Below are 18998 nucleotides of genomic sequence, written 5' to 3' on the forward strand. Positions count from 1 at the left end.
TCTCTTCCCATATAACCTCGCTATTTGGCATTCAGTCAAAGCCATAAAAGAGAAAGAGCAAGCTTGTACAATTTTGTTCCATCCCCACACTATGGGCTTTAAAGAGATGGTGACCCTGAATTTTAACCTTGTGGAAACCAGAGACATCAGAGATTTGCCAAAGGTGACACAGCTCAGGGGGTGATGAAATCCAATCCAATCTTGATTTCTGACTTTGATCCCACACGGTTTCCACTGTCTCACGCTGCTGCCTTTTCTTGCCTTTACAGGAAATATAAACTGGGTTGGGATTGGTGAGGACAGTTGGTAATAGGAGCATAAGAAAAATTAAACTTTGCAGCGGTACACCAGGTAGTGGAATTATTAAGGAGGAGAAGCTATAATACAGATGCAGCGTTAACCTACTTTCTTGTGTGAGAGATAAGATTATCTTATTTGATGGATATTCTGTTGTGTATCACTCCTGCTGGAAAGTGGTATAAGAGGTATCAATAGATAAAATTGGCTCAGATATTTTTTTAGGGCCCAGTTTAGAGAAAAGTGAGTTATGCTTCAAGAATCAATGTTCATTCTGATCACAAGCATTTGATATGTTTTCCTTGCCATAAAAAAAAAAAAACAATAGATATAAATCCTCAGAAATTGATAGGGTTGCAGGAAACTTTGGAAGCGAGATCCAATTTACTTCTGAAAAGTGTGTAGAAGTCCTTTTACATACAGGTCAACTGAGTATTTGTAGCTTTTATTAGCATTTCTAAGTCACAACAGAATGATACTGGGTAACAGCTGGTGTGGTATGGCCCACTTTTCAGCTTTATTTTCACATGGTGATTGATATATGACTGATCTGGTAATGAGGCCTTTAAGAGACATACTATTTCTCTAAGTCCCTATAGAAATAATACCATTAAGTTTCATCCAAGCTAGCTAGAACTTCCCCATCTGGTGAAATCTCTGGGTTGAGAATAAAAGACTTTTTCAAGATATTGCCACAATACAGTCATTCCTTGAATCAAAATGTTATTTAGCAAGTATTTACTTGCATGTTTGTTATTTAATCTGAAAAAAAAAGCCCACACGAAACTGATTTGAAAGGTTGGGGAGCTGATTAAGTATTACTTACTATTGAGGTTCCAGATTTTAGCTTTTCTTTGGAATGGCCCTAATGTTCTTGGTTTTTCCAAGTCTACTCTACATTACAGGGGCAAAGAATGAACAGAAGGTACTGCTATATTGCATTATGACTAATGGGGCATATGAGAATTTAAATTTCTTTTTCTTCTGTAAAATATTTGGATTAGAACCTTTTTCCAAATTTAAATTAAATCCTATATAAAACAAAGATGACTGAGGTCTAGAAAAGTATCTAAATTTGCTTATTATAAAATTGCTTATTAAGAAGTATAAAAAGAGTCTTTAGAGGTATTGTGAGGAACATTGGCCTTGGAAATTAAGGATTTGATTTGGAGTCTTGCCTTCCCCATAACTAGAAATGTCACTGTCAGTAAATCATGTGGCTTGTGCGAGGTCCATCAGGTGAGAAATAGGATAGCAATTCAAGTCATAGCTATTGGGAGGATGAAAGCACATTGTATGTTGTAATACAGAAGAAAGTTATTTTTACTTTCTGTTGGTAAACTCCTTCAAGTTAGGTTCTTTTTTTTTTATTTCTGGACCAAAAATAACTGAAGGCTCACAATGGAATGTGTTAAGTTAATAGCTAGGGCTGTGCAATCTCAAGTGATATTATGCCTTTTCAGTTTAGATAAAGCAACATCTGCTCTATAGTGTTTGTCTTTTGGTCTTTTAAAACACTATTATACTTTCAACATCAATTTTAGCAGGTATGGATTGAAAATAACCCATCACAGTAAACAGAAGAAACTGACAATAAAATGAGCACGATTTTGTCAATTGGTACAGTCCTTGTAACTGAAAAGATCTACTTCTATCACTTGGGCAAGTCCTTTATGTATTGGTTATTTCTAGTTATAGCACACACATGTCGAATTCATTCATTCAAAATCTTTGAAGCCATAACTGTTCAACGTTTCCTCCAAGTTTTGGCTTCGATTTAATGGATCCCTCCCTTGCCTCCAAGAGTTTATTTTTGAACATCTTTCTTTCTTCATAAGGGATGGTCTTCTGAACGGTCAGATTTAAGCATAATAACGTGAGAAATCTGATCTCAATAAATTAGGAATTTTTGGTTGTATCCCAGCTTCAAAAATGGAGGCTGGCAAAGATCATTTTCCTGCTTTCAGTAAACTCTGGATTTCGAGCTCTAGAATGAACATGAGACCCTTCCCCCTTCAGATATTGAAGACATGGGTACTCGTACTCAGTAATGGACTAACCTGGCCTGTGTGTCCCTCTGGTTGTTTTCCTTCACAGCAACACCCCTGAACTCACTGAAGCCTCCGAGGGTAGACACTGCTCCAGTGGTCACATCTCCCTATCAAAGAAGAGATTCAGACAGATACTGTGGGCTCTGTGCAGCCTGGTTTAACAATCCTCTGATGGCCCAGCAACATTATGATGGCAAGAAACACAAAAAGAATGCAGCAAGAGTTGCTCTATTAGAACAGCTTGGGACAACTCTGGATATGGGGGAACTAAGAGGTAAGAGAAACTCCTTCAATTTCTGCCATAGAACTGGGCTTTCAGTGAAAGATTGTGTTTTCACAAATTGCATTGATTTCTAAGGAAAAATCTAGGCTCATCTAAAAGGAATAGAAGGCAAAGGAAATGAGTAGAAAACTAGCTTAACTTTTGTAATCTCTTTCGTTTCAAAGTCTTTGTTATTTCCATATTTTTATTGACTGTTTTTCAGATTGAAGCCAACCATATATAAACCAGATTTTCTTCTTCTGCTTTAACTCTCTTTGCTAATGACTGCTTTTGTAGATGAGCCGTGTGAGAGAAGATGCTAAAAAGACCAAATAATATTATCTTATTAACTATTGTGTTTTATGAATCCAACCCAAACAAAGCAACCTGTTGACTCTATTTCATAGCTTAAAATAAGCCCAAGTTCCTTTAATAGAAATATCTAGGAAGCTGAGGTAAGACAGTTCTACGTGCCACCATATGGCCAATACCCAGCTTTCCCACTGCACTTTGGCAGATGTTTTCTCAAGTGATGGAAAATATGCAACATTTGAACTTCACATAGGGTTTCACAGAAGCTGCTGAGTGGAGACTTGGGAACCACAGGATGAGGATCATTCCTGCGGGTTCTTTAGGAAGACAGTTACCAATTCATGGCACTTAATACATATCATCAACAACTATTTAAGCATTTTTGATCACCTAAACATTTTTGATCAATTGATGTTGGCAGTGTAGAGGTAGGACAGAATCACATACAATACTTTTTTCTGAGACAATACATTTTCTCAGAAAAATAATTTTGCAAAGGGTGCTATTAATACTGTACTCCAAGTGCTATATGGGTTAGGTGAACATTGATAGGCTGGCCAAGAATCATTGTTCCTAATAGCTCTAAAAACAAAATTTGCAGTTCAATTTTGAGAATTTTGAGAATGCAATCTGCATTTAATCTGGGTTCTTTGTGTGGAGCCTACAGTTCTCTCCCTAACTGGGCTATGAGCCTCCAAGAGAGATCACTGTAGTCAGGAAATGCCCTGGTACAATTCCAGAGCAGATAAGTAGTGGGACTGAAGATCACGCTGTGTGAGCATAAAGAGGGCTGAGGGCGGGTCACTTCTGATTTTGTTGGTTGAGGAAGACTTCACCCAGGAAAGGGATTTGAGTGGGAAGTGGAAATGTGGGTAGAATTGCAGCAGGCTTTCCATGTGAGCAGATACCTATATGTATAGGCAAAGAGACAGGAAAACATAAGCTGTAGCTGGCAAATAAACACGTCATCATGGAAGGATCCTCTAATGCTATATAGATTTAGGATTGGAGGTCCATTAGTACATCTATAGAGCTTGATTAGAGATGGATTTTTCCAAGATATGTAATTAAGAACGACAAACAAGAACAAACATGAAAAACACTTTATGTGGGGTGTGTTTTTAGCTATAGAAAAACAACATGGGGCTTCGTGTTTCAGAATGTTGGATAATTTCATCTCAGAGGCTTTTGAACTGTTGGTGTGCTATTGCCTTTTGGGGGGGGGGTGGATTTCTTGTATCCTCAGTCTATGTCTTGTTAAAAAATACAGAAAGAGTCTCTTCATAGCTGAAGGCCTTCCCGAAACTCGCTGTTACTGGCAGATAACAAGTTGGTTCAGTGACTCCTTCACAGCAGGGCACTGAAGGAGAAAAATAGGGCTTTATTTATGTTTTGTGCCAGATATTATGACTTGTAGAAGAATTATTTCTAGAGCACATTCTTCTTGTCTATTTTGAATTATCAGTGCTGCATCTTTTATGTACAACCACATCTTAATGACTTGGGCGTCTGAATTCTGTAACATTTGAGCAGCTTGTCTTTTATACAGAAGACAAAAAGGGCTGCTCTTTGACTTGATAACTCACTGTGACTATGACTCAGTAGCACATGAGAGGAGATTAGCTTTGAATACAGTGTCCTTGAAACGAACCTTTCCACCCACCCCAGGTGACATCTTGATATATGTTTATTCAGACGTTAAATATTGCAAAAGCTTGAAGAATAAAGCATTGATGATAAACCATCACTTTTAAACACATGCATGCACACATGCACACATTCCAAACCCCTATTTCTGGAATACTGCCAATGCACTATCAATCAATTACTAAGGACAAAGCTACTAATTAGTAAATATAGGTATACCCATAGCTTTTTTAAAAGTGGTGTGATACAGCTAGCGCACAATATGGCAGTGTTTCAAGCTTTCTCTCTTTCATAGAACTTCTCAGTTTTTAAAACACTTCAACATTGACTTATTTATTAGGGTTTTCCTGATTTTCTGTCTTCCTCCCTACTCCTATAGATTGTTAGCAACTTGAAAGCAGGCATTTATGTCTGTTTTGATCAGTGATGTGTTCAAAATGCCTGGAATGATGACAGACACTTAGTAGGTTCGCAATCATTGCTGAATAAATAGAGGTAGCAAAAACTTAAAAAATCACCTAAAAGCCTACATTCTTAATCATTTTTACTTCTTTTTTAAAATGGGTTTTTAATTTATTTTGAGAAAGAGAATGCAAAAGAGCAGGGGAGGGGTGGAGAGAGAGAAAAAAAGAGATAGATAGATAGATAGATAGATAGATAGATAGATAGATAGATAGAAAGAGTGAGAATCACAAGCAGTCTCCACACTGTCAGCACAGAGCCCAATGCGGGGCTTGAACTCAAGAACTGCAAGGTTGTGACCTGAACCTAAATCAAGAGTCAGATCTTAACCAACTGAGCCACCCAGACACCCCAATAATCACTTTTACTTCTAAAAGGATCCTGACTGAATAAATTTTACAAGAAATTATTTATGATTTTTTTCTTCTAATTTTTAAAAATTTCACAGTATATTTTATATATACACAGTATTTATATAAAATATACTGTGAAATGCAGGTATATACTATATCTTCTTTTCCTCACAAAATGATCTTGGCACCATTATCGAAAATCTATTGATTGCGTGTGAGTCTCTTTGTATTGTGTTCCTTTGATTTGTTTTTCTTTATGCCAGTATCACATTGTATTGATTCTTTTAGCATTATGAAAGTCTTGAAATCAGGTAATTCAAGCTTTCCAACTTTGTTTGTTTTTCTCAATATTGCTTGGCTGTTCTAAATCATTTGCTTTGCTACATAAATTTCAAAATCAGCTTTTCAATTTCTACACAGAAAGCTTATTGGAATATTGAATGGGACTGAATTTAATCTATAGATCAATTTGGGGATATGTGTTTAATTTCTTCACAATATTGAGTCTTCCAATCCATGGACATCTATACCTATTTATTTATGATTGTTTCAAGTTCTGTCAGCAACAGTCTATAGTTTTCAGTGTTAAAGGGTTAGCACATTATTTTAAAATTTTTCCTCAAGTATTTTCTGTTAACACTTAATATAAATTATTTTTTGAAATTTTATTTTTATGTGTTGATTACTGATATAGAAAATGTAGTTGATTTTTCTACATTGATCTTGATTCCTGTAATCTACACGTAACTTTCCACCCATTATTTGTATATAATTTAATAGCACAGAAAATTACACCTTTTGTAATTTTTGGTATTCACATTATTTAGCCATTGAAAACTATAGAAGTGTGTTAGAATTCTTGCCTTCCTTTGCTTCAGGTAGGAAATCAAATTTTAAAAAAGAAAATTATTCTCATACATTAAGAAAGAATTTTAAACGGAATTGGCCTAAATGGTTATTAGTATGCATAACCTGGTTACTAACTCAACTTTAAAGTTATTTGTTTCAGAAAACAGATGTCTCTACTTCCGAGTTTTAACTTAAGAACAATAGTCATCTTTTTCTGAATATGGAGTCCAATGTAAAAAACAAAAGAAGTCACTGAATTATGAAATTATAAAATTCAAAGATCACAAAACACTTCAGAGGATTTTATAGTTTAAATTCTTCTTGCTAGCATAAAACACAGATATTAGGTAGTTTCTTATTTGGAAATAGTGGACAGTAATTAGGTGGACATAGAATATACATTTTGCAGATCTCTATCATTCATTCTTTTAAAAGTTGTAGAATGGAAAAACGCAGTTATTTCAGTGTCTCAGAGGAAACTAGAAATCTGGTGTGATTCTCCTCTGAAGACACAGAGCAAAGGAACTCATTTGAAAATTTAATAATGTTTCCGAGCATTATGAGCAGGTAGTATTGGGAAGGACATCAAACATCATCAAATTATACTCTTTTGTGTGTGTATTGTTTTAATAGAGCAGCGTTCAGAGAAGTGACTTGACTGTTTCCCTTCTAAGTTATGGCTAGACCCACAACTCCCGATTCTGTGCACACCAATTTCTAGTGACTCATCATTGACTAACTAGAACTCTTAATAATTAACTTAAAAAAACAGTTGAGTTTGGGGGCTTATCTATTTTTAAATGCATGAAACTTGCTTAGAACTCAAGTACAGAATGGGCACTGTCAACTCTCAGTTTTCTGGGAATGAATCACTTACAAAATGCCTTATATAGCTTTAATAAAGGAGTTTTCCCCACATTCAGAACACTATCTCAGCTGGAGTGAATATAGAAAGGCAAAGAAATCATATTTACTATTCACAGGGGCCTGGTATTGGAAAGCAAAGTTCTGTGAAGAGAAAACATACTCCCAGAGAGGTCACTAGAATTTATTACTCTCTGTATAATGCAGCTTCTGCCTTTATTAGTGGGAATGGAGATTAATTTCCAAGGGATACAAGAAGCTTATATATGACTTCAAAGCATTAAAGTAGTATGTGAATCCGAAAGAGCAGACCTACCTCAAAATAAGCAGACCACTGGAGTGAGAGACTTTTACTCTTTGAGTTACTTCTGCTGTGGTCTTTTGGGTGATAATGGGTTGTCTATCTCAGATTTTGTCCCACTTAATCTTCCTTTGGCTTTTGCTCATAGCTCAGATAATAGATAGCCTAGTCACCTCATTCAGTGGCACTCCTCTACCTTCAGTTACCTAAGATACCTGTGCAGGGGGACTTGAGTACTGGGTCTGCTCCAAAGTCTGTTCCAGTGGAAAGAAAGGCATGCTAGGTAAATAAATAAATAAATAAATAAATAAATAAATAAATAAATAAATAAATAAATAGTTTTCAAAGGCAACCAGTACAACTATTGCCATTGTAAAAATTATCTCAAAGTATAAAGGCCTAAATCAGCAATAGATTTTTATTCTATCTCTCTGTTTCTGTGGGGGGACTTTAGGAGTGGCTTGGCTGGGTGATTCCAGAAAATGTAAAAAGTTGAATGAAAGAATAAAGAAAAGGTGACTCACTCATATGTTTGCAGGAGGCCTCAGTTTTTCTCCTTGTGGTCCTTTCCCAGTGTTTAACATACTTCTGTTATGGTGGCTGGCTTCCCACAGAGTGAGCCCTTCCTGAAACAGATCAGGTGGAATGCTTGAGGGTCACATAGCATCACCTGCAACACATTTTGTTATGACATTCTGTCATTTTTTTAAAAAACTAAAATCTAACAGAGATTTCTGCCTATCCTCATGAGAACCAAACCAACGGCAAATAGTCTGTCTGTGATCCTCTGCCCAAGGTCTGGGTCTGGCCTGATGGGTGTCATGGCCAGACATCTGAGGTTTGCTTGAGAATATCCATATTAGTTTTAAACAATCATTTTTTCATCCAACAACCATAATCCCTTTGTGCTTGGCCAATCCAATATGCCTAAGGGATTCCAAAGATTTGGGGACCAAATTAATTGGAGTTAACAACTTGATTGTAGGCTCCCAATCCCCACATGAGTTCATAGAAACAGAAGTTCCAATCAGATGATGAGGTCAAGTTTTTAGGAACAAAAAGCTTGTTATATGTTATTGCTTGGTTTCCTCTCTGACTCATTCACTCATTTATTTATTCATTTTTCGATTTATCTACTAATATTGAACTCCTACCTAATACCAGGCACAGAGTGTTGGAGATACTACAGTGAATGAAAGAAAAAGGTCCTTTTCTTGGGAAGAAGACAGAAAGTAAAGAAGCAAAACATTTTTAGCCTATGGCAAATGCTAAAGGGAAAAAAAGTGGGGCAATATAATAAATAATGAAATAGGAGATAGGTTCTTTAATGGGATGGTTAGTGACAGCCTTTCAGAGAAGCTGACATATTGAACTGTGACCTGACTGAGGGGGAGGATCCAGACATGAAGCACCTGCTCATTCTTTGCAGAGGTACTAGCAAGTGCAAAGGGCCCTGTGTAGGGGGAAAGGGTGTGGCACATCTGAGGACTGATGGCAGGCAGAGTGCCTGAAGCTACTAAGAAGGATAAACAGTGAGATTGGGTTTAGCTAGAGTCACACTGTGCAGATCTTAATAGGTCGTTGAGAGGCTTTGATTTATTCTAAATGCACAGAGGGGTTTGCAGCTCCTCTTGCTTGTGAAGCCACATGCTCTACTTTTTCTCTCCTGAAGGGCTTGGTTCATTTCCACTCTAGGTCACCTCTCTTCCCTCTAAGACCTGCTGGTGTTGCTCCTGTCATTCCTGCAAATACACCCTTTACATATTTCCTTTGTTCAAGGAGGCATTTCTCATGCTACTAGCAGAGTTTTAGGGTGGCAAACTTTCTGGTAAGAGATGCATCATTCATTCATGGTTTTCAGGGTGCAAAAACAAAACACAACCCTGGAGTCCCTTTAATGTTTATAGGTAAGAAGAACTGATGTGGGTTCCCTTCATGGTTTCTTTCATGGCTGTGCTTTGGAGAAGAGAAGTGTCTTAACGGTCATTGAGTTGAGGAGGAAACTAAGCTCAGGAGCAGCATTTTGGCCACTGCAGGGTAGCTGGGGTGTTAAATGGGAATGCGTTAGGTGCCTTTGACCATGTGAGGGGCAGTTTATTCATGAGAAAATGGACCTAACAAGTATCCACTGATGTCTTCATTTTAGAGCAGAGGATTCTGGTCACTGATTAAGCCTTGTCTAATTGGGCAAGTAGAAGAGCCAGACTGCTCAAGTAAGGAGAGGTGAAGGTGACAGTGGGAATGGAGCAGTGGAACCACTAGAATTTGAGATCAGTAGAGTAAGGTGGGTCTTGAAAGACAACTAAAAGATATTCAGTTTGGGCAGCTGAAGGGGATGAAGTCACAGGCTGAGGACAGAGCCTATGAAAAAGCATGGCAGCAAAGGTTGCGGGGTCCCTTTGAGGAGAGGTATGGTGTGGCTGGAACTTCAGACCAGGTTTGGGAATAATGAGACAAGCAGCTAGAGAAAGAGAGTCAGATCATGGTAGGAGTTGAATGCTTTCACCTAACCCTGAAGGCTGTGGGAGTGATTTCAAGATTTTTGGCAGGACGTTTGTATTTCTGAAAGGAGTCTCTATAGACAGCAGTATGGAGGGTGGAATAGAAGGGAACTAGACAGAAGACAGGGAGATATATTGGAAGGCTATTAATTACTCCTGTGAGAAATTATGCTAACTTGAATTAAAGAAAATACTAGCAGTGAGCATAACAGAACAAAATGAGAAAAAAAAATGGATGTGAGTTCAGTGGAATTTGGTGGACAGTTGGTCCTTCACAGCCCCTGACAGCTGCCCCTTTGGCATAGACACAGGACCTGTCCGTGATTTACTCTTAAACTTGCCATGCCACATGCTAGATACTGTGAGAGCCTTCTTCTGAAGTGTGAATCCAAGCACTGAGCACTGGGTGTTATCAGTCCTGATAATTTTAACCCAGTTTTGGTCTTGTCAAAATTTCTTGAGGGCAGGGAGGTCCATGTCTTATTCTTTGCCTCACTGACAGAATCTAAAACAATATATTGTTGATAGAAAGTCCTGCATGAATATCCAGGGATTTGAATGGTCTTACCTGGTTAACCAAGTTAAAGAGTGCGTTCCATATTTTCCAATTTCTAAGTACAATGAGAATTATGGGTCTCAAATTGATGGTTGAACATTTCACAGTGTTGAGTATTTGATAAAAAAAATTACCATGTTAAGTGAGGTGCATTTTTATTGCATTTAATAAGTTCAAACAAAAACATTAGTTCATTCCTTGTACTAATATTTTCAGTCTCTGAAAACTGTATGTATTTTAGCTAGTTAAGAATCAGCAGAAAATAGGACCTTTAAGCAGATATGATAATTATAGAACACAATTCTAAATTGAATGGTAGGGGAAGAGGTGCCAGAAGAAAATACTCAGCTTAGATTACACCTGGTTATTTTTGCATTATTATTTTTAATGTGTTTTGACACTTCAGCTGTTGCATATAGATTCATTTTGATCTTCAGAGCCCACATTTTGGGTTAGATAATTAAACTGCTTAAATGGCTCATGTTACTGTCATGTTATTGAAGTGGGAAAATAGTGTGATATAGAAGAGATCATTTTCATTCATTCATTCATTCATTCATTCATTCATTCACAGTTACTAAATGTCTATTATGTGCTGGCTTTGTGCCTGAAATTATCCAGAATATTGAAATGTCTGACTCATCTTCTAAATCTCAAGGGTTAAGAGTCTGAAGAAGGGGAGGAGAGCAAGCTAATACCTTTATGGAAGTAAATATAACACAAAATGTGAAAAAGAAATGAGAGCTTAGGAGTTACCTCATCCCAATGCTTAGGGATTTGAAAATCAAGCAGAAATGATTTCCAACTTGGAGTTCGCATCAGGCATGTGGAAATCGGTGACCAGATTCTTTATAGCCAAGAGATCAACATGACCAAAGTCATGGAGAGATGGGGAAAATGTGAGCAAAATTAGCAATCAAGTTCAGTGAGTATAAAGTGTAAGTGAGATAAAGCTGGGAAGACAGATCAAAACCAAATTATAAATAGCCTTGCCTTGCATGTCAGGCAAACCTGAACTTTTTTTGATAGCCACAAACTTCTTTTTTTTTTAAGTAGGGAAATGGCTGGTTTCATGTGTGCTTTAGGGGGGTTACTGTGTGATGGACTGGAATGGGGAGATTCAAGAGGCCAGGAAACCAGATGGACTAATGCAGAGGCCTGTGTAAAGGCTTGGAGAGGACTGGAGGGCGGGGGGGAAGGGGGGCAGTAAAAGATATATTTCTCTCTGTAGCAGTCAGCATGTTCTTCCCCTCAACAAAATTCAAGACAGCAGGAGCATTAGAATTCTGAAAGACACCTTGGCAAGGCCTTGGGAACACTAATAGGAAAAAATATAAATTTAATGAGTAATATGAGTAATAACTTAAATTTGTGCTCAATCTCAAATCCAACAAGGAATGTGGTCGAACATTCACAGTAGTCTATTTACATCCTGTAGGGCAATTCTTTCTTCAGCTGAGACAGACTCTTACCCATCACTGTTATTAATGAAACTAATAAATGGAACACTGTCTAAAGAAGCTTGGTTAACTCTTTATCATCACTGACTATCATCACAGGTTTCAAAAAAGATGAGCTTGGCTTTTAAAATGGAATCATTCCGCCTCCATTTATGCATTGTGGGCACACTCATTAAATAGAAAACTATGTACCAACTTGGATTTCTAATTTCAGAGTTGGCTAATACATTAGAAACAGCCTCAGATTTGATGCATGGAACCAGTGTCCTTGGCTGTGAGATGTTGAACGAGAAAAGGACAAAAGCAACATCAAAACACACCCACCAAAATCCAAGTCACTTAACTGATCCATAGGTGCCAATTTGGGCTACACTGAGGAAGTTTACAGTATTATGTGAAGTTATTTTTCTTTCTCAGTAACTTAAGGTCCTTTTTCAGTATTGATTGAAGGTCTCTACTATTTAGTTTAAGCTCAAAAACTAGGGTAGTATTTTGTGAGGGCTCAGCACAATGTTTTCCTAAGGTTCTAGGGATGTGTATCTGTTACCCTGGCTCTTAATAGCTGTGGGCTTTGTTAGTAGCATGCATTCATTTGACAAAAGGAGGGATGTTTGTGAAAAGATGCAAAATCAGGAGAAACCTGTCCTTCAACAAACAGGAAACTATTTTGTTTGTTTCTAAAATCATAGCTTTGACTCCATGCAAAAAAGTGGTCCTAAGTCTTTTATTTTAAAGGTGCTACAGATAGACTGAATTTTTCTGCAGTAGATGGGATTCTATAAAGTTGGTTATAAGTTGATATTAAAACAAATGAAATAAATGTCAGGTTTACTCAAAGTAGAACCTACCTATTGGTGTTTTTGTTCACTATCTTATTTTGACTAATTTTTAAGGAGCACTTATCATGTGATAGACATTTTGATAAACACTGGAATATAAAGGTGACATTGTCCTGGAACGTGAAAGAAGACATTATTCTGTCTTCAAGAAGTCTACAACATGGCAAATGCTTTGGCCAGTGAAGTATTGCAAAAAGCTTTCTATTTGAAGGGTTTTGGTTTATCTTCTGTATGTAAATTAATAGATACATGAAAAAGAAAGAAATAGATAAAAGTGTAGTCCATTCTATACTTTCAATCTATTTTTCAAAGAGATTCTGCTATTGACAATTATCATATCCTGTGACTATTTCCCCAAGAAAATGGAGATTTTATATTTGAGGTTGAAGTAAGGAAGGCATCAGCAGGCATCTTGATAAATTGTGTTTGGAACCTTTGTATGGCTGTATGCCCAGGACCAGAGCTGCTACATAAAATGGAGAAATTCAATCCTATAGATGTTTTTTATAATGGAGTCACCTGTAAGAAAGATCTCTTTCTTTATTCACCCATTAGTCATTCAACAAATACTTACTAGGTGATTATTATGTTATAGACATCATGTTCAATGCTGGAGATGCAATATTGAAGAAAGCATAGTCCTTGCCTTCAGGAAACTTTTATGCTAGGAGGAAATGCAAGCATTTTAATATTACTTAAAGATTGTGTTTAAAATCTCCAAATGATTTACATGTCTTTACTGAAAGAAATGGAAAATTTTCCTCTAAAATCTTGGAAAAACGTCTTTAACTAAAAAATATACAGCAATAAAACTAAAGATTTCTTTGGAAATATAGAAGCTGGTGGTGTGCTGCCATAAAAACGTTATTTACCAAAACAGATCTTTTATTTGGAAGGTGTGTATGATGCCTACATTAGTTAAGTGGGTTCTTAGACCTGAATAATGAACAAAAATATGCAATAATTTGAATTTGGAGTCTATTTTTATAAAGTATGACAAATAATGATACATTTACTGAAATAGCTAATGGACCAGTGAAGTGGTAGCATAGCTTTTCACAGATACCAGCTGGAAATCTGTTAAATGATTTGAAATGAGTTATCAAGCACTGCTGTTTTGTAAATAAGTCTTGATTTCCTTTGCCTTTACATGTGAAAGAGAGGCATCTATTGCTCAGTATGAACCCTTTTGGGGGTAGCCATGGTTTCACAAAATCCTGGTGAATCATTAAGGTTCAGTACAGTGGACTCAGAGTCAGACACCCTGGAGGTGAGTCCCAAGTCCTGTTACCAAGTAGCTGTGAGATAGATCTTGATGAGTCACTTTACCTCTCTGGCCCTCACATTCCTCTCTATAAAATGAAGGTGTTGGGTTGGGTTATCCACAGCGTTTCTTCTCACATTGTCTCCTATTTAGTTTCCATCTGGGTCAGTGTGAACCACAGAGGAGCCCTTCCCTGTGAGTCTGCATACTAGGGGTATGGATAGTTTCACCTCCAGCATAGGATTTGCTATATCAGATGGCCCAAGCCCAGTTTTAATGATGAACTGATCCTACCTTGGGACCATAAGAAAGAGTTTTATTTTGTCCCCTTTCTATTCCTTTGACCACCTATGGATTTCCACAGTCCAGGGACAATGTAAGAATTGATTCAGGTATGTGGTCATACCAAAAAGCTTTTGATTTCTGTTTAGCTTGAGTCTGAACAGACTGAATATTGACTTGTAGTCCTAAGCAAACAAACAGAGGAGACACTTCAAGTTATTCTCCTCATACCTGAGACTTACTGTTAATCCTCAAAGACAATGCCAACTTTATCTTTTTAGCCATCCCTTTATCTGGTCTCTCTTCTATAGCCCTCTCTTAATTTCAAGTGCAAATCTGTAAGTTCCCTATTTTAGTTTTCAGACATAAAAGTTCTTCAGTGGAATCAGTAGTCATTGACCTCTGCAACATACATGCACACATACACACATGTACCCACACATATAAACATGATTGCTAATCATATATATTGTTTATAATTGTCTCTCACTTTCACCAAGTGTGGTTGTCATGTGAATGGAATTCACCATTGTTGCTACCCAGTCATGGAATCCACTATGGTAATAATGGAGTAACTCTTATCAGATTAACCCCTACTGAACATTATAAACTCTGGTCAAAACATTAAAATTGTTTGCTTTAAGGCAATGAGTAATATTCAAAAACAAGCAGAAACTTGAGGAAAGTGAATACTTGGAAGAAGGAAACAACATTGAATGGTTTTCCCTATTTTTATAGCTTTTAAACTCAGGGCTGACCCATGACAGCACCAAGCTATTTAGCTAAAACTCAGATAAAAACCCATAGGCTTGCTGGCTTTAAGAACAGAGGAAAGAGTGCCAAGTGGCCATAGAACTGGGAAGTTGAGGGAAAATTCAAGAAAAGAGGAAGCTACAGAGGGTATGGCTCAAAGTTAAGTATATACGCTTCCTAAACTTGTATCTGATACCTAAGCAACACATCCAGGATGCCGACTACAAACAGCCTAGCTAAGGCTAAAAGTACTGAGAAGAAAATTTAGCTGCTGTACCCTCCCAACACACACATTACTAAGGAGACAGAGTTAGGAGTATGAGTTCAGCTAAGTTCACTGCCTGCTTTAAAAATAAGACTCTTTGAAGAAATGTAACAAAATCTAGAGTTTATACAATGAATCATTTCATAATGTCCAGGTATAGTATTAATATATATGCATATTAAAAAATAGGAAAATGTAAACCATACTCAAAAGAAAATGCAATCAATGGAGATAACACTGCGATGATATGGATATGCTTGAAGATATAAAATAAAATATACTCACAGTGAGTTAGGAAACAGAAAATCTAATCAGTAATAGAAACAAAAAGAACCAAGTGAAAATTTTAGATCTGAAAAATAAAATGGTCAAAATTAAAAAAAAAATCACTGGATGTGTTTATAACTAATTGGATTAATGAGTCAATGAACTTAAAGTTATCAATAGAAATTACCTGATCTAAATAAATAAAAGAAAAAAATATTTTAAAAACCATCATAACAGTGTGTGACAATGTCAAAAAGTAGAACATATGTGAAAGACAAAAACTTACATATTTAAGAAGCTCATGAACCCTAGGTGGGATAAATGTAAAGAAAACCACACTAGAATCATCATGCCATCATAGTCAAACTGCTGGAAACAAAATATAAGGAGAAAATCTTGAAAGCAGCCGGAGAAAAATTACACACTACAAAGAAAGCATCAACAATATGAATTACAGCTGATTTCTCATTCAAACAAAAAAATCAAATTCAAAAGTCAGTGAAACTCTTCAAAGTACTGAAACAAAAACAAACAAACCTGTAGACCGGTGAAAATATTCTCCAAGAATAAAGGTGTAATAAAGACATTTTCAAGTGAACAAAAACTGAAGAATTTTTGCCAGCAGATCTGCACAACAAGAAGTGCTAAAGAGTTCTTCAGGCTATCCAGAAATACCAGATGGAAAATCAGATCTTCACGAAGGAAGGAAAATCACCAGCCATGATAAATATGTAGATTAGCATAGCAGGCTTTCTTTTCTCTTAATTTCTTTGAAATACATATGATCCTTTCCTATGCCTCTTTTGTAAAAAAATGAGATGTAATTCAAAACAGACATAATTCACCATTTCAAAGTATACAGTTCAGTGGTTTTTAGTATATTCACAAACTTGTGCAACCATGAACACAATCAATTTTTGAAGGTTTCATCACTCCCATAAGGCCCTGTACCATCAGTGGTTATTCCCCATTCTCCACTGCCACAGACCCTGGCAACCATGAGTAGACAAGTCTCTAAACTTGTCTGTTCTCAACATTTCATGTAAATGGAATCCTACAATATGCGCCTTCTTATATCACTTAGCATATTGTTTTTAAGATTAATTCATGTTGTAACATGTACTCTACCAGCGCATCACTCATTTTTATTGCTGAATTATATTCCATTCTATGGATCACCCTTTGTGTATCCATTAATCAATTAATGGGCATTTGGGTTGTTTCCACATTTTGACTATTATGAATAATACTACTTTGAACATTTATATAAAAGATGATGTGTAGATGTGTTTTCAGTTCCCTTGGATTAGAATTGCTGGGGTATATGATGACTCTTATGTTTAACATTTTAAGAAACTATAAACCTGCTTTCAAATGTTGTACTATTTTATATTCCCATCAGCAATATACAGGTATTCCAATCTCTTTACATACTTGCCAACCCTAATCATTATCTGTCTTCTTAATTCCCAACTATCCTAGTGGCTAATGACATGAGTGTCTTATCATATGTTTATTGGACATTTGTGAATGTTCATACATGTTTGTGTATTTCTATGCATATCCTTTGTCAAGTTTTTATTTTTTTTTAATTTTTTAACATTTATTTATTTTTGAGACAGAAAGAGACAGAGCATGAACGGGGGAGGGTCAGAGAGAGAGGGAGAAACAGAATCCGAAACAGGCTCCAGGCTCTGAGCTGTCAGCACAGAGCCCAATGCGGGACTTGAACTCATGGACTGCAAGATCATGACCTAAGCTGAAGTTGGACGCTTAACTGACTGAGCCACCCAGGTGCCCCCTTTGTCAAGTTTTTAATTGAGTTGTCTTTTTGTCTTCAGATTTTTATGGTTTGGATACTAGACTTTTAGCAGATATATGATATGCATTTTTTTCTTCCATTTTTGGATTATCTTTTCAGTTTCTTAGTAGTATCCTTTGAAGTACAAATATTTTTAATTTTGAATAAGTTTAATTTGTATGTATTTTTTGTTGTTGTTTATATTTTTGTTCCTTTCTAAAGGACTACTGTTTAATTGTCACAAAGATTTACACCAAATTTTCTTCTATCTTTTACATTCAGGACTTTGGTCCAGTTTGAGTTAATTTTTATATATGGTTTGAGGTAGGATTCCAACTTCATTCTTTTGCATATGAATATCCAGTTTTACCAGCAGCATTTGTTGAAAAGACTATTTCCTTATTGAATTGTCTTGGCATCCTTGCTGAAAATCAATTGGCCATAAATTTATGAGTTTATTTCTGGGCTACCAATTCTATTCTATTGGTCAATAGGTCTATCTATATTCCAGTACCACACAATCTTGATTATTGTAGCACTGCAGTAAGCTTTGAGATCAAGAAGTGTCAGTGCTTCAAATTTATTTTTCGTTTTCAAAATTTATTTTGGCTATTCTGAGTCCCTTCCGTTTCCATATGAATTTTAGGGTCACTTTGTTAATTTCTTTGAAAATAACAGCTAAAACTTGATAGTGCTTGTCTTGAATCTGTAGATTAATTTGGGTAATATTGCCATATTAACAATATTAAGTCTTCGATGAGCACAGGATGACTCTCCATTTATTTAGGTCTTTTAAACATTTTTTTTCAATAATAATTTATAGTATTCAATGTACAAGTCTTGCATGTATTTTGTTAAGCTTATTCCTAATATTGTATTATCTTTAATACAAGTATAAGTGGAATTGTTTTCTTAATTTTGTTTTTGGATTATTCATTGCAAGTGCATAGAAATACAATTGTGTGAATTTTTTATATTGATCTTGTATCCTACACCTTTGTAAAACTTATTTAACACTAGTAGTTTGTGAGTGTGTGTGTGTATTCCGTAGGACTTTCTATATACAAAATCAAGTCATCTGCAAAAAGAGAGTGTTCTCTCTTCTTTTCAATATGGATGATTTTTATTTCATTTTCTTTACTAACAGCCCTGGCCAGAACTTCCAGAGCATTGTTGATAGAAGTGGTGAGAGTGGGCATACTTGTCTTGTTCCTGATCATAGGAAGAAAGATTTTAGTTGTTCACTAGTGAGTATGATGGTAGTTGTGGTCTTTTCATGGATGCTCTTTATCAGGTTGAGGAATTTCCTTTCTATTCCTAGTTTGTTGAATGTTTTTGTCATGAAAGACTGTTTGGAATTATCAAATGCTTTTTAAAAAAAAATAATGTTTATTTATTTTTGAGAAAGAGAGCCAGAGAGCCAGAGAGCCAGAGGGACAGAATGAGTGGGGAGGGGTAGAGAGAGAGGGAGACACGGAATCTGAAGCAGCCTTCAGGCTCTGAGCTGTCAGCAGAGAGTCCAATGTGGGGCTTGTACCTGCGAACAGCGAGAACATGACCTGAACTGAAATTGTATGCTTAACTGAGCCACCCAGGTGCCCTATCAAATGAT

The 18998-nt window shown here is 36.3% G+C and overlaps 1 protein-coding gene and 1 long non-coding RNA gene across 4 annotated transcripts in view; one reads left to right on the plus strand and one right to left on the minus strand.

Moving 5' to 3' along the window:
• The window catches only part of ZMAT4 (zinc finger matrin-type 4), a 343796-nt gene that overhangs the window by 212100 nt on the left and 112698 nt on the right, over positions 1-18998 (plus strand). For all 3 annotated transcript variants that reach the window (XM_053216542.1, XM_027071140.2, XM_027071133.2), the window contains exon 5: positions 2395-2622. In XM_053216542.1, coding sequence (XP_053072517.1) covers positions 2395-2622 — 228 coding nt within the window. The remainder of the gene's footprint in view (positions 1-2394; positions 2623-18998) is intronic.
• LOC128314389 (uncharacterized) lies at positions 4145-8031 on the minus strand. The gene is made up of 2 exons (XR_008295978.1): positions 7923-8031; positions 4145-4282 (listed from the first exon to the last, which is right to left on the minus strand). It is a non-coding gene; the product is annotated as an uncharacterized LOC128314389 (long non-coding RNA).

The sequence above is a fragment of the Acinonyx jubatus genome, chromosome B1 (assembly GCF_027475565.1).
Source record: "Acinonyx jubatus isolate Ajub_Pintada_27869175 chromosome B1, VMU_Ajub_asm_v1.0, whole genome shotgun sequence".
NCBI classification, from domain to species: domain Eukaryota; kingdom Metazoa; phylum Chordata; class Mammalia; order Carnivora; family Felidae; genus Acinonyx; species Acinonyx jubatus.